At 33.9% G+C, this 16,814-nt stretch overlaps 1 protein-coding gene across 3 annotated transcripts in view; it reads right to left on the bottom strand.

The window, feature by feature from the left end:
• The window catches only part of PSMD14 (proteasome 26S subunit, non-ATPase 14), a 93,761-nt gene that overhangs the window by 15,370 nt on the left and 61,577 nt on the right, over nt 1–16,814 (bottom strand). For all 3 annotated transcript variants that reach the window (XM_029225629.1, XM_029225630.1, XM_029225628.1), the window contains 2 exons: nt 7,524–7,631; nt 774–848 (listed from right to left, as the gene is read on the bottom strand). In XM_029225629.1, the coding sequence (XP_029081462.1) occupies nt 774–848; nt 7,524–7,631 (183 nt within the window). The remainder of the gene's footprint in view (nt 1–773; nt 849–7,523; nt 7,632–16,814) is intronic.

Below are 16,814 nucleotides of genomic sequence, written 5' to 3' on the forward strand. Positions count from 1 at the left end.
GGGGCTGTCAATAGTACTCATGTTCTTTCAAATTTTTTAAGTCTTTCTCAGAGAGAAATACAAGAAGCTTATTTGGAGGATGACTAATTGTAATAATAAAGAAAAGAAGCAGTTCAGATTGTAATTTCAAAAAGCAATAGGCAGACTTAAATATTTCCAATTAGTTGAGAGAAAAACTGTTCTTGAGATAATCCTAAAATAGTAGAAACTAAAGAATGCTAATCTACCAAGACGCTAGGTAATTTTTAAAGTCATCAAATTTGATTACTATAAAAAGGTATAAAAATTTAGATCTAAATATCTGAAAACCCTTAAAATGCATTTCCCTTTTGACTCACCTTTAGTTTATCCTAAGTAACCATGGTACTTTTTTAAAAAGCACTACACAATTACAATCTAATTTATTCCTTTCAAATCTGGAAAGCTATTTATTTAGCAATTTAGTAACAAAAGGCCATTTTATTGGAGAAGATAAATTAATCTGAAAAATCGCAGAACTAGAAGAAAGATTTTTATAATTTATCATAAAACCAAACTGGAATGTTTGTTTCCTACTTCCTCTCCTGTTTTAGCGCCTACCAATAAGGTAAAATGTCTCTCAATCTGTCCAATAAAATATTCCTTTATTTTATGCTACAGTTCATCAGGAATGAAAAAATATTTGAACACATCAATGAAAGAGGTCAACAATTTAAATTCAAATATACCGGGTAATAGTTTAAATTGTTTGAAATAGATTTTTTTCCGCCTCTAAGATAAAAGTTTAAGCTTACCTTCTGTTCCAGTTCATTTTTCCGATAGTTAATAGTAATGGAGTAATAATGTCTGTTTAGTCCATGAATTAATGCCTATATAGATAAATGATTAGAAGGACAAATTAGTATTTTTCATCTAATAAAATAAATACAACTGTTTGAAACTGTTGACATATCCTGTAGACAATACCTTTACCATCTTCTAAAAATAGCTTTTTGTCCTAAGTAAATATTAAACTATTTTTTTCTCAGCTACGAGTTTAGAAGTGAGATTTAGAGGTACAGGGCACACATTCTTTAAAACATGACATAGAGCCGCACAAATTCAACAGTTTTAGTAGCCTTGCTCAGAGTCAGAGATATGATTTGACCTCATCATAATCTAACCTATAAACTAATTATTCATAATTTATAAATAATACATAATTTATTAAGTCTGATTTTATGATTATCTACATAGGGGGCTCTTTCTTATTTCAAAAGAAAAGGCTAAAAAGACATAATAATATAATTATTCCTTCACCCACAACATTAATCTGGAGTTTCCGTTTTTCTTAATTCAGTTCTAACATATTAAAAATAACTGTGTCTGGGCTTCCCCAGTGGCGCAGTGGTTGAGGGTCCGCCTGCCGATGCAGGGGACACGGGTTTGTGCCCCGGTCTGGGAGGATCCCACATGCTGCGGAGCGGCTGGGCCCGTGGGCCATGGCTGCTGAGCCTGCGCGACCGGAGCCTGTGCTCCGCAACGGGAGAGACCACAACAGTGAGAGGCCCGCATACCGCAAGAAAAAAATAAAATAAAAAAATAACTGTGTCTGCATATGTCTCCAAATTAACGAAATGGAGTTTGTTTTTTAGTGGGTCCAGTCTCAGGCAACCTCACTAAGCAGAAATTTTTCCACTGTACTTGATCACCAAGACAAACAGTCAAATCATCATAAAAACTGAAGCTAATGGCATGGCTTTATTAAGAAACAATAATCCTACATGTGCTGTAATCCACTCACAGCTGCACAAATGTCTAACTCTAGCTACATAGGTTCAAATGAGGTCCAGAACAGTTTCTGTGGACCCCTCTGTCAGCCTTCTAAGACATTAAAGTACAGAAAAACACCTTGGACATATCTTCAAGTACAAAAACAAAAAGGGCTTTGGGGTTAACTCTCAGGAATCTAAAGATAAAGCTAACTAAAACAACCACCACACTAACAATTGGATTTTTACAATGTAGTCTTAAGGTGTTGAGGTAGAAGAAGGGGTGGAAAGGAAATATTTGATGAGCACCGGCACCTGCTTTACACAATAAGTCTTCTAATCTTCACAACAATCCAGTAAGGTAGGCTGGTTCCATTTGTATTTTGACAGATGAGGAAATAAGACACAGATCTCAATTTGTCCTAGTTTATACCTAATAAAATGCAAAGCTGGGATCTGAACCCAAGTTTTTCTGACTCCAAAGCCCATGTTTTTTTCTATCATACTATGCTACAATGTATCTTGGGAAATTCTTAAATTAAGTCTTTGTACTTCAGGGATCAGAATGAAAACAAAGCATAGTCTTATTTTTAAACTTTGCTAGCAAAAATCGCCCCACCAAATACTAACCCATTTTAGGTATGTACTATAACAATCCATTCTTTTTTGTCTTGTTTTGTTTTTTTGTGTTTTTTTTTTTGTGGTACACGGGCCTCTCACTAATGTTGCCTCTCCCGTTGCGGAGCACAGGCCCCACGGCCATGGCTCACGGGCCTAGCTGCTCCGCGGCATGTGGGATCTTCCCGGATTGGGGCACGAACCCGTGTCCCCTGCATCGGCAGGCGGACTCTCAACCACTGTGCCACCAGGGAAGCCCAACAATCCATTCTTATATTCCTAACATCTGCTATAATAAAATGGTTGCTATATGAAATTAAAGTACTAGGAGTATCTATTAAATCCTTATTCATTTCAATAAGAATCAGGAATAGTGAATTAAATTTCAGTGCCTAGATATGCTGTACTGTGTGAATCAAAAAGTGGAGCTAATCAGTGCCTCCCTTAATCTGTACTCACCTTTATGCAAATTAGGAAGTGCATCCTCTGGGTGGAAGAATTAGAAAAAGGTGCCCAGTGCTCCAAGCAAACTCAGCCTGGCTGGAGAGCAAAGTTTAGGCTAGATTTCAGGTGCCAACTGCCCTCTCATCCAATCACCTTTATGCAGTGCTTCAACTATATAATTCTACATAGTGGCCATAAAGCTAATAACAGGTATGGCCAAGAGATACAGAAGTCAGACAAATGGGCACACAGATAGGTCCACATTTTGGAGATTAACTGTACTGCTGAAATATACAGTTTGGAACTTGAAGGCACTACCTACTTGATTTTCAATTACATTATTTAGATGAAAGTAGTACAACTAACAGGCAGCATGAAAGATTAGCAGGGACAATAATAAAACAAATATAAATTTAAATCAAATGATATCCTCAAGCCATTTCCCAATTTCACTTACTCACTTGCTGTGTGCCCCCAAGTACATTCATCCCAAATCATAGGTAAACTGGCCATGTACAGTCCTCCTTCCATATAAACCCAAAGGCACAGGCTCTTTTATTTAGCTCAGTGAAAAATAAATTCTCTCAAATTCCCCATTCTAGTTGACACTGAATTACAAGTTGTGACAGCATACACCAAATATAAGATCAGCTTTACCAAGGGGGAGACTAGCCTTTTGACAGGGTCAAATTGCAAATTAAACATAACATACTAGCAAATGCCATAGTATGTCAGGCAGACAAAGAAGTTACATAATCAGGAAATTTCTCAAAACATCAATACTTAACTTTTAAATTTACACCTAACAAACATATGATGAATTTAGGAAAATTTAGGCAATTCTTCATTAAAACAGGATATTATCCTGAAGCTCATTCATTAATTATTTGAAATCTGCAACAGTTTCTCATAGAAGCACTGTTAAAAAGCATGGTTCTATTCTATAGTGTTTATATTGTGGGCTAAATAATATTTCAGTGACTGACCTGGGAAGCTAGCCACCTTTTAGAGCACTGTTTCTGGGACAATACTTTTTGGAATTACTAACAGGACTTAGCTTATTTGCTTCTTGGGTATCCTGACCCTTGTTTTCTTTGCTCAAAGGCTGCCAACCTTTCAAAGTAGGAAGTTCTTCCTAGGTTGGTACTATCAGTCTAAGATGCTATTTATTCTAGACAAAGAGTGGTTTGGAGGAGGAACTAGACAAAGCAGAGTTTTGAGATCCCACTGATTAACTTCCAGGTTATTTCTATGTTTCTTTAAGCTAATCTTTAGAGTAGAGCTTTATGATTTTGTTGGTATGACAAATTCAAAGAAAAGCACACAAATAATCATTAGGGTGAAATAATACTTCACTGGCATTGTCCAGACTACTGAGAAGAGGTTAGAAGTTATAACTCCATTTGCTCACTGCTGTGGAAAAGCAGGCATATTATAAAATACACAGCTTATGAACTATGTAATAACCTATTTATAGGTTCTTGATAGGTTAAAAAAGTTTCATGCTCTTAAAAAAGGCATATTTACTTAGATCTAAAGATATATGTTTGCCTTAAATTATTTTACATTGATAAACTGAAAATGTGGTACTAAATATAATCCAGTAAATCATACTTTAAAATTAATCTTTCTTTATATAAATATAATAGCTCTGGAAAGAAACAAAACATGTGCTTTGTTCCCTTCAGGGTGGAGAACTGGGTCACAAATGGCAAAAGAAGAAAAGAATTTTTGCTAAATACCTTTTCATACCTTTTGAATTTTGAGCTGTATATATACGTTATCTATGCCAAAATTAATGAATTAATTAAACTTCCAAATATAGTATAAAAGAATGAGGAGCTCTGGTTATGTACTAGTTCCTACAGTAACTCAGTGGATAAGCTAGGCAAATCACAAACTTGCTGGGCCTCAGTTTCCTCACCTACAAAATCATCACAATGGTTCCTTCTAGTACAACTATTTTATAACTGTTTAACAACTACCGAAAACAATGTTTTTCAAATAGTTTAACTGTGTTAGACAATGCAGTTGTACTCAGGGCTACACTTAGAGGTTCATAACCCTAGTATAATGCATCTATGCATCAACAGCTACTAAATTTCCATTCAGTTGACAACCAGTCTTCATATACACCGTGGCCCTTAAGCATCTGAAATGTTGTTGAACAATTTTTAGTGGAATAGTTTTACATTTTTAGTTACTAAAGTAAATGCTTGCTAACTCTCAATTCTATACATTTGACAATAATGGTCAAATGTTCCAAGAACAAAATAATACAAAGTCACATACATTAATAGAAAAGTCTACAGTACAGGCATTATACTCTTCCCTCTCTATCAGGATTATTAATGACTTCTCATTTAAAACATGAAAGTTCACATAAACTTTGTCTATTAGCTTTGTCTTGTAGCAGATACTTCAACATTGTTATTAGTGCTTTAAAAATAACATTTTCTAAAAGCAATATATGTTTCATTGTAGAAAGTTTAAGAAATATAGAGAAGGAAAAACAAGAAAAAAAATTCAATAACCCTACAACCTAAAGGTAATCAATACTAATATCATATTGTAAATATATAGGCACAGTTTATAAAATATATATTTTCAAAAAGGAGAACTTGCATATGTGATTTTATAATCTTTTTCTTAACATATTTTGAACTTTCCTCAATATATTAAATAGTAGTCTACAGTATAACCCTAATATTTCCCCCCCCTACTTTAAGTATGATAGTAAAAAAAAAAATCAGTGTTAGAAAAGCATTAGTAACCACCCACATGAGTGCTGATGGTACCTGTTAGGTTCCTATTCCTACCAGTAATAAGCTGGTTTAGGAATAAGATCCCTCTAAATACAAACTAACTTTCCTTCAAAATAAAAGGCATGGCCTTTCTGAAAGGCTTTCCGATCCCTGAGGTAAAGATTCTGCTAACACATCTTAAAACTCTATTATGAATATCACCATTCACTTCAAGTTCTTCTGGGATGCTTTCTTTCTAGCTTGTCTTAGAAAACTAAGAAATTGTTTTAAGGTGTGCCTTTGTTCCGTCACTTTTTGGCTTGATCCCATTTGAGTGTTTCAGTATTGGAATTGTCTCAAAACTGTAAAGCACCCAGATAGATGTTTTCCTGATGGACGCTATAAAAACTGTGAAATAAATATATATACAGATTTTAATTGGAAGCCAAAACAAACTAAAATGAAATGGAAAACAATGATGCTGTAGCTGTTACATACACAGGTCCTTTTAACTTCGGTTTGGAACCTGCTTCATAAGGTTCACCTTAAATTACAGACTATAAGGTAAAAATACAAACTGGACTGATGTAGAAAGAAACAGATTTTAATTATGTAATTAACTCAAATTTTAAGGTTAAAAACCAGTGTTTAAATTTAAAAGATGAAATCTGCAACAGGTGGCTGTTGACTTGCAATTAGTAAAAACTTCTGGCAGAAACACACCATGCAGTAATCACAATGATCTTAGACTGTGAGATGCTACTTAACAAAAAAAATAATATTTGCAAAAAAATAGTGAAGCAGTATGATGCTATGGGGGTTATAAGAAAGGTCATTATCACAGGCTAAACAGGTCCAATAATATATTCTCTTGGAACATGCAAGCATGGGCTTGTCTGTACCCAATCAAAAACACTAGTAGCTTATTTCATCATACTCACTATACTTTGCAGTTTTCCCTGGCTTCTAAGTAATTTTTTCAAAAGGAACACACCTCAATCCTTTGAAAGAACTTTTTCACTTTGATGAAGATTTCAGATGAGTGACTGCTGAAAAAGTAAGCATCTAAAAGTATAAAGTTATCAAAGTATAACCAAGCTTAGTTTAACTGTCAAAGCCACAACTCCCCAGAGACAATCATATGACAGAGCAAGGTTTCAGAAGGGGAGCAGCAATAGCTACTATAATGTCTCTGTCCTACGTGTTCTGTTTAACCAAACATGGTATTTCTGTCCTTTTAATTAATCTTCAGAGAAGCAATTAACTATATAGACACAGGTTGTGGTGCATTTAAAAACACACTTAAAATAATTTTTTGCAGACAATAAATATCTGTGTAAAAACAATGAAGCCTGTGGATGATACAAAGAAAACAATCACTCAGGAGGATATTAAGTGTCTGAATAACTGTAATAATGGTGGTTGACATCACTAGAAAGAACAAGATATAAACTCTTATCAAAAGAAATATGTAGTTGTGTTTTATATGATTTGTTTTAAAAGTAGGGATTAAGGCAAAAAAAGAAAAAAGTAAAAATATTTAAGTACTATTTAGGAACTGCTTCTGGGGACCTCTTAAAGTATACAATAATTTACCATTATTTACTACTACAAGAAATGTCTACTAACCAAACCAATAATGATACCATGATACCTAACGCACTCCACCTAAAACCCCTATCAGTCCTTTACTACAGTGTTAACCGTGCAAAGCTGTAAGGTACTCTCAAGATTAAGGCTCTACTATGCCCCCCAAAAGGGTGTCCTCAAACTATGTTAGGAAAGTTTAAAGACTTCACTGAAAGCAGACTCATATGTGAGCAAATCTAATTTTTGCAACACTATTTCCATAATCTCATTTTAAAGCACAAGAAAAATTAATTGCAAAACAAATTAAAATGCTAAGTACTGGATCTTAAAATGGTCATTTATAACAGGCTTTTAAAATGTAAAACAGTTTTAACACATTATCAAATACAGGTATTACCTGGATAGATGGCTTGTTTAGGTGACCCAGATTTGAGGTTGTTTGTCTTGGTTCATGTCCTAAGACCATCATATTAGCATTGATCAATCTGAAGGCATCAATAACAACCTGTAAAAACAAGGTGTCAGGTCATCTCTTTTTTAAAAAGCAAGTGATGGTGCCAAGCAACACTGGACAAGGCATGATCAACTTGCATCTGTTTCTGGCCTATTTCCAGAAAATCATTTAATTATAATATTAATAAAAAAGAACCTCCTGCTGACTGCACCATCAGCACACCACCCTCTATCTTGTAATGTAAGGTGACACCAATTATTGCAATTTTCATGAAGCAGTAAAGGAAAAATTAACTTTGCATCTTTATTATTGAAATACGTCATTACTAAACTTACACCAAACAGCCTTCATTGGTGTGCATATGTCTGTCACCTAAATTTTACCTAATCAAAATGAATGACAAAGAGAAACTAAAACTGAAAGTGAGCACAAGCTAAGGGACCACATCTAAAGCCCAGCCCTGTCACATCAATTATATTACCACAGTACTTGAAATGACAACAAAATTACAACCAGCAAGGCACTTGCTCCACGTATTCTCTTCTAGTCAGATACCTTTTACTTCTTGTGACTATAAAAGACTTTGTACCTTGTCTGATGGCCTTAAATGTCCAGGCCACTGTCAAGAATATGAGGCACAATACAAGAAAACCAAGGTCATCCGTGCTTTAAGCCAGGAACATGGTATAGAATGATACAGCCCTAAGTTCATAGTAAAGAAATAACAATAGGTATCCTCTTTTTCCTAGGTGTACTCAATATTTCTGTAGAGAAACACTTCAAATTCTTACATGATACAAATCATCTTCTAGCTCATATATTAAGAGACTGAACAAGAATCACATACTATCCGAATGCTTTTCTCTGTTCATTATCATGGATTTAAAAGAACTTGTTAAAGCTTTTAAATGTTGTTAAGTTTTATGTAAAGAACTGGGGATCTTAAGACAGATGCCTCTTCCAGGGAATGTAAATCAATTACCTAGAGAATAAACTCAATACATTCTTCACATAAAAATATCTTAAAGCAGGGTAATACAGTTATTTCTAGATTTGCCTTTAAAAGTGCTAAACAACTGAGATTTATCAATGTTTTAAAATCTATTGTCTACTAGACTGTTTCTCATTTGTATAATTATAGTTTGAGGATACTAAGGGATTAAAAAAAACTTATTTCCAAAATAAACCAACTGGAATCTAATCAAGTCTGAAAAATCTGTAGTAAGTATTACTAAATGCTATATGCTAAAGAATAAGATTTAAAGAAAGAAAGAAAGGAAAAATCACCCTTTCTAAAAAGCTGCCATGAAGGGTCAACGGTACTAATGAATACAAATTTACACCAAAGCACTATGACAAGTGACTCAATCTAAGGCCTCCATCTACTCCGGCAATCCCCCCCCTGCAGCCCCAAAACTTTGAATTTTGCTTATTTCTAACAGTTTGAATTTCCCCAAAGATTCCTCTTGCCTTAAAATAAAACCAAGTATCCCCAGAACATGCATGATTTAATAGTTTGTGAAAACTTTTTTCTTTTTATACAGTAACTGTAATCCAGACTTAACTTTCACAATTATGTATAAATAAATATGGCCTAGGTTTATACCTCTTGCTTATAAACTTTTTTCTAATCATTTTCATAAAGTAATAAGTACTACTATCAAACATGCTTTAATCAGATATTATCATAAATAATTTCAAACAATTGTTTAAAAACATATAGAAGTAAAATTTTCTACTAAAAAGCACATAAAAATAAGATAAAATGTAGGCTAAAGAAGGGAAAAAAGACCATTTTGATAGACAGATGTACAACTTAAATAAATACAAAATTAAGAATTGCTTCCCTAACCAATAGCAGTAAATATTTAAGAGCAAAGCATCATTTTGGTCCAGTTGTTTTTAGAATACTTGGATTCCATTTAAAGATTTCTGTATCATTTGTAGAAAAAGAACACTTCTACAAAACTATGAAAATTCCACAATATATCACAAAATATCTTTTTTATACTGAATGCTTCCAAACTAGAACAGGAGACCAGCTATTTTACACACAAAAAACATCTCTGTAATATTTCCCTGTAATATTATAAACAGGTGTGAAACTTCATAAAAGGGAAATAAAAATACCAGCTAAAGAGATATCATGATCAATTAAAAACAGTCTGAAATTTAGAAATTTTAATTCTATTTAAAATTAAGAGAAAAATTCAAGAATTTAATATACTGTTCAACTAGTAAATGATGGCCTAAATGAAATGAAATGTTTAGAATGACGATTTCTGAGTAGCAATATGAAAGCCAATAGAAAATGAACACTTTACACCAAGATTAAAGGAATTTGCTGCCATCACTATAGCAACTGTCTTAAGGAAACTAACATGTTCAACAACCTGCAGACCAAAATTAGATTTAGTACACAATAAAAATATAAATATGGCAATATAGTCTACATTTTAATTTCTGTACAATTTTATAATTGCTTTTTGTGCTGTGAGAATAAGTGGGTTTCTCCTTTAGAGCAACCTATCAGAATAGACTCATTAATGTCCAGTGCACTAATGAGCAATGGGTGAAGAAGGTGTTAATTATGCCATAGTAAGATTCAAGAAAAAGCCTTGGTGAGCACTTGGAGGTGTGTATAGGCTGAAGGCGTTTCTCCATGTTTATGTATTTACAGCATGATGCAACAGAATGACAGCAAAGTGGTCACTCCATGGATGAGAACAGAAATCTTAGATACAATAGACTGAACAAAGAACCCCCAAGGATTAATTAAGTTATGGGAGGGGGGCAGGGGAAAAATTCATTTTTGGGGGCTATATGAATTTTCTAAATGGTTTGTTTTAAAGTATATATACATTAAACCAGTTCAGCTTATGTCTTTTAAGGTTATAAATCCAAAAAGTAATTTAGCCAAAAAACTTTGCACAAAACTACCCCTTAATATGTACTAACAAAAACTTCCAAGCTAAAGTATGACAAATATTTTCAGGAATATGAAGCTAGACTTTTATAATTCCTTTCCATGCTGCAGTCCTACGCACCACATTGAATCCCCATTCACCGGCCTGACCATTTAATTTTTTCTGGTACAAGTGCCTTGAGACTTTTCAGAGGTCACTGCAACAGTAGACAGCTTATAACAAAACCATTAGCAGTTTGGCTAGCTTAGGGAAACCTCTTACTTTCCTTTTTTGTTTATTATCACTGCATGAATCTGCAGCATATGATAGTTTATAATTTCTCAGGCTTGTTAGATTCATGTTAAAGGTCTGTTTTCTTGTTGAATAAATTTTGTTCATATAATGCTGCCTATTTCATACACTCAGTCTTTAATAGCACCTTTGGTCTATGCGCAACTCACAGATCAAAACAGAGGACTAAAATAGGGGTTGATGATGCTATTTACATGTGTGATTCCTGCTGTCTTCTTGTTAGTAGCTTTAATATAATAGAAGACCTTGTCTGTTTTGTAATTAACACATCTTTACTGGAGAGATATTTGGAAGTGATTGCTGTGAATATACTGGTTAGTAAAATAAACACAATCACACACCACTTTCTGTTATCAGACAAATTTGTGAATTGTACACATTATACCCCAGATCAACAAACTGTGATATAACAGCCAAGTAGAAGACACATATTTATATAACCCTTTATTTTTCTGAAAATATGTATTCACTCTGACCTTGCAAATATAATTAGCTTGTGGGATGTGCAGATTTCAGTACCATGGTTGCTTTACTAATTGCAATTCTTGGAAATAGATACTAAATATTTGGAAGCTGCCAATACAAAATAAAAACTGCATTTTTTTTGTACATCTGTCTTAGCTTATAAAAGCAAAATAGTTTTAAAAACAATACTGTGTTCCACATTTATTCCAAGCACACCCAAGGGTCAAAGACCTATCATTTCATTTTAACAACGAATCTGGTTTAGGACACAAAACTGTAATTATTTTCAAATTCAGTTTAATCCATAATTTTTTGGCTTCTTTCATGAGTATGGTACAGTTTATCCAATATGCTATTTATTTTTAAATTCATGTTTTCATATCAACTGCTAGGTCACTGAAAGACTAGACTACATTTCTAAAGCACCAATGTATGGTTCCCAATTTTTACATTCAAAGGAGACTAATTTTTAAGTAAAGCTTGTAAAATTAATTTAATTCAAAGGTGTTTGAAAGAAAAATGCACAAGCACTTCTGGCAGTAGATACTGTACTTCATAATTTATCTCCCTCCCCACCCCCCTCTCCTTTTTTGTTTAACAGTAGCTGCCTTTGGCATTCCCAGCTGCCCTTATATTGAAGTCAATGACTATGGGAAGTGTTTATATATAAAATGAGCTGGAAGAAAAAAAGCTTGAAAAAAAAAATTCAGACCTCAAAACCAATGTCAAACATCAAGAAAAGAAAAGAGTTACAATTCAGTGACCAGTTAGGTTACATATTTAAACACATATAAACCCACCACCATAAATAAGTCTCTAAATGACTATAAAAATGCTAGGTGTGGAAATCAAATACCCTTTATCACCTAGAAATGACCTGTTATCAACTGCTTAGGTTGTTTCTAGATTCTTTAAAAATTAAGGGTGCATGTGACCTGGGAAGTACTGCTGGGGTTTGTGACCAGTTCGTTACTTCTGCTGCCGTGCACTGCCAGGCATCTATAAGAGAAAAACATCTTATGTCTCTTGTAAGCCCACGGCATAAAAAATTCAAAGAAATCTTACTTTTTATGCCATTTCCAATGAAAAGCACTAAGAACTAAAACTGACTCATGCCAAATGCATATCACTGAATTGCTGTGATTTCTTAGTCTCAACTTTGCAACATGGAAATTATTTATAAAATGTCAATTTTAGCTCTGGAAAAGAAATTCCTATGTGTATGTACATTTTCTTTCTTCATCCTTGGAGAATTGCTTATTGTAGCTGGAGATCTGTAGTACAACTTCAATATATTGGGAGAAAAGGGGATGGAGTATAACTAGCATAACGTATTTTTTTTGACAAGTGAAGACATGCATCAAAATGCAAACAGTAAAGCCACCGTTTTGGATATATATACTTTAATAAAAACAAATCGATCTCTAAAAACTAGTATGGTGAAAGGTAATTAAACATTTTTAGATTCATGAAACTTTCTAAAAAGAATATAGTTATGTCATAAAATAAATTTAGCAAAATTTTTACAGTGTATGCATGTACTCAGTATGGTATAGGTATTTAAATGCTTAAGACACTGCAGTCAGAAGCCTGCCTAAGTTAGAATTCTGGTTCTAACACTTGCTAGTTATTGAGCTAAGATAACTGTTATTTAACTTCTCAATGTCTCCATTTGCTCATGAATGACACCATTTAATGATAAGATTAAATGAAATAATATGTGTGTACCTACCACTATAGTTCTCAGTGTTTTTAACTATGGTGCTCATGGACTTGCCTAGCTCAGATCTCCTTTCAATAGAACCTACTGTAGAGAGCATAGCTGACTCACAAACTCCAGATGCTACACTTTTGGATCCTCTGGGGGTTCACCCCAGGTCAAACCTCCCTTGGGCTACTCCTAGCCAATGTCTGAGCACAGCAGGGGTACTACAAACCTAGCCATTCCTGCCAAATAAGGGCTTCTTCTAAAGGACAACTGTCTCAAGGACTCCCCAACAGCCTGGCTGAAACTTTCTTAGGAACATGCTGCAGTCTGACGCTCTTCCTACCCAATCCTACTTTCTCTTTCTCCTTCCACACGGTCAGACAGATTGAATCCCATTTTGGCGTTTGCTTCTTGTAGCACTCAACCTGACCAGTAAACTAAGCAGAATACTGCTACTGCAATACAATGTTAAAGTTAGAAAAAAGCCACCCTCAAAATCAAATCAGAATTATAAATTTGGTATCCACAGACATTTGGCATATGAAAATACCAACAGGAAATTAGGGAGAGACGTTTAAAGACATATTTCCCTAGGAAAATTCCTAAATAAAATAAAGAAAAAATGTAACAGCTATACTGAATATTATCTCTTTAAAAAAATGACAATATGCCTAGAATTTTGATACTCCTCTATGATAGGTATTTCTAGAATTATAGGTGATGAATAAACAGTGAACTTAAAAACTGAACTCTTCAGGGACTATTAATGAGCTACAAGATACTAGCACCTCTGGGTCACTGGTCAGATAACCAACTCAGAGTACCAATCCTATCTGGTGGCTACTCTGTCAGCCAACATAAAATGAGCAAGTGACTTCAGATTCCCCTCTAGTAGACAAATGAAAGCAACACAGTTGGTATGCTTATTGACAGTTCCACATAAAGTAAAGGAATAAAAGGCTCTAGAGATTAAGGGCTGGGGCTCACCCATGTTAGAAAGGCAGTAGGGAGGGGATAAGGGAAATAAAAGACTTAACATACATTTCTTGTGCTTTAACATCACCTTCAAAGAAAAATACAAATATATCCTTCAGACTGCCATCTCTCAAAAAATATAGTCCTTTCTGTGGGAAAAATATGCAAAGGTCAATTACTTTGCTATGTTATCACTTTTACATATTTTTATTGGGCTTGTTAAAATATCATATAGAAATTATATTGTCTAATATTCAACAATCAAGAGGTAGGTATTAATATTCTCAATTTATGGATAAGGAAACTGAGGTTCCGAGGACTTGAATACATTAAATGAGATGACAACCAGGTAAGTGACACCACTATCATTTGTACATACACAGCATGCCAAAGCCAGTACTCTTCATCACCAAGCTATTTGATGTAACAGTTATCCTAACACAAATGCAAGAAAAGATCACTCTTAGATTCAGTTACTTCACAGCAAGGTTTGTGTCTTATTCACCACTGAATATCCATTCCCCAGCAGAGTACCTGGGGCACCTAATATGGTGCAGAATAAATATCTATTAAAATGAAAAGCTCCAAGAAAGCATTTTTGGTTACGTTTTTTGGGGGGTTTTTTGGGCCACACTGCGCTGCATATGGGATCTTAGTTCCCTGACCAGGGATCTAACCCACACCCCCTGCAGTGGAAGCACGGAGTCTTAACCTCTAGGCAGCCAGTGAAGTCCCTTTGGTTACCGTTTTATATAAAGTTTTACCACTGAATGCCCCCACAAATTCATTATCTATAAAAATCTAATCACTAGCTTTACAAAATATATACTTCCCATTTCCTTACCACCACTCAGTTTTGAATTCATGAAACACTCAAACATCACAAAGCACTGACTTGTGTTTAATTAGGAATAAAAACTGCATACAGAAAAGCTATTTGGCATGTAAAAAGTGGCAGTGGGCATCTACTGAAAAGCTTACTACTAGTCTAAGAATAATTACTGATTATTAGAATAATAATCAACTATGACTTAGAAGAAAATTCACCACCACAATCAATTCTACCCTCTTCAGGAAATTAGTGATAACAACAGACTAAATCCGCCAAAACTAAGTCCCAGGCCCAGAAACATCCTCACAATTAACAAGGGTTAATGTCAAATCATTTGAATATGATCTTAAACAATTAATATACACGAGCTACGCAAAGGCCTTTTATACAAAGTCATAGTTTCCATTTTCCAGTACAACACTGGCATTAAGGACAGGGAGTAGATCTTACTCTCCTGTGTGTCCACTGTATGCCTGGCACACAGTAATGATCAATAAATGTTGAATGAATGACCAGGGATCGTTAGATTGGGGAAAGAAAAGCATTCAAGAGGCAAAAGAGTCAATAAATAATATTCTTATAGATAATGGGACATTGTTTTAAAGGTTTTCCTATATCTTTACAGAAACAGCTGAATTCAAACTAATTTGAAGCAGATGTCTATCACTCAAATGCATAGCAATTACTAAACAATAATATATTAGCTCAGAAATTATATTACTAATACAGAAGCTCTAAATTAAAAGAACAAAACTAAGAACTGTTAGTTCTATATCAGATTTATGCTTCTTAGAATTTTAAACATAAAATTGCTTTAAAATTCTTAGCTGACAATTTCTGATTTATCAGCTAAATTAATGTTATAATTTAAGACTGTTAAGTCTATCAGGAATAGTACATGCACATTAGCACCTAAAATATTTTCTTAGACATCCTCACAGATTGTCTAAGAGTGTTATAAAACTTCAAATTGATACTAGGAGTAAAAAACAGGACACAAACAAAAGATAATATAGTAACTAACCTTGTTCCAAGAGTTGGATGAGTATGCTCACAGAGCTATATTAGGAATGGAAATAGAATTTTTATGTGTCCTATTTTCTATTTTTCTCTTTCAGTCTGAAAAACCAGGCAAAGGAAAGGTATGTGTATATATACAATTTGAGATAAGAATTATTCAGCCCTAATTAACCTTTATGGGATACTGATCAACAGAAAATCTTATGAATGACAGCTATTCTAAATATCTTCCACTACCTTTGGAAGACAAATGACATGATAAACTTGAACTCTAACTCTGATTACACAAGGCTCGGATTCATCAAGGTTAACGTCTATGAACAAACTGGCTCACTGACCTTGTCAATCTCATGTTTCACTCATTTAATAAGTGATCACCGCTAATGTATACAAATTACTTAACCTCACAAAATTAGTTGCAGTTTTCTTATATGCTAAAAGTCTGAATTGGTAACAGCTAGCTGACCACTGAAACATTCATTCCTGACTTTACCTTATATACATTTATTTTAAAAAAACTACTTTTTGCAGACACTGCATCAATTCCAAGATATGGAAACATTTCTCCCTTAAACGAAGCTCCAATCTTGTGAGAGAGACAACATACAGACAGGTGAATGAAACACAAAATGGTTTTAATCACAACCATCATTTCAAAGGCCAGAATTTTAAAGTAATATATTCATTTTCTTTTTCATCAGCATGCCCCAGAGAAACATGTTGGAAAAACAGTAAGTGCTCAATAAAAAAATCAGCTGAATCAGAAGAGTGTTCCTAAATTAGTCTGAACGTACAAAATATAAACGGGAAAGTTTTCATTTCTTTTGTAATTATTACCTTCATCTTCCTAAAGTGAGCAAGTTAGTAATTAATTTATAGACTTGTTCTTAACAACATTTTCAGAAATGCTCACATTCTATTTTTTTAAATATGCTAGTTGTTTTTCCTGTTAAGTATCAATTATTTTAATCTTCAGAATAATAAAGTGATATTTATTGCACACCTTCTATATGCAT

This window comes from Monodon monoceros, unplaced genomic scaffold (genome assembly GCF_005190385.1).
Source record: "Monodon monoceros isolate NGI ecotype Baffin Bay Population unplaced genomic scaffold, NGI_Narwhal_1 Super_Scaffold_16, whole genome shotgun sequence".
Lineage (NCBI taxonomy): Eukaryota > Metazoa > Chordata > Mammalia > Artiodactyla > Monodontidae > Monodon > Monodon monoceros.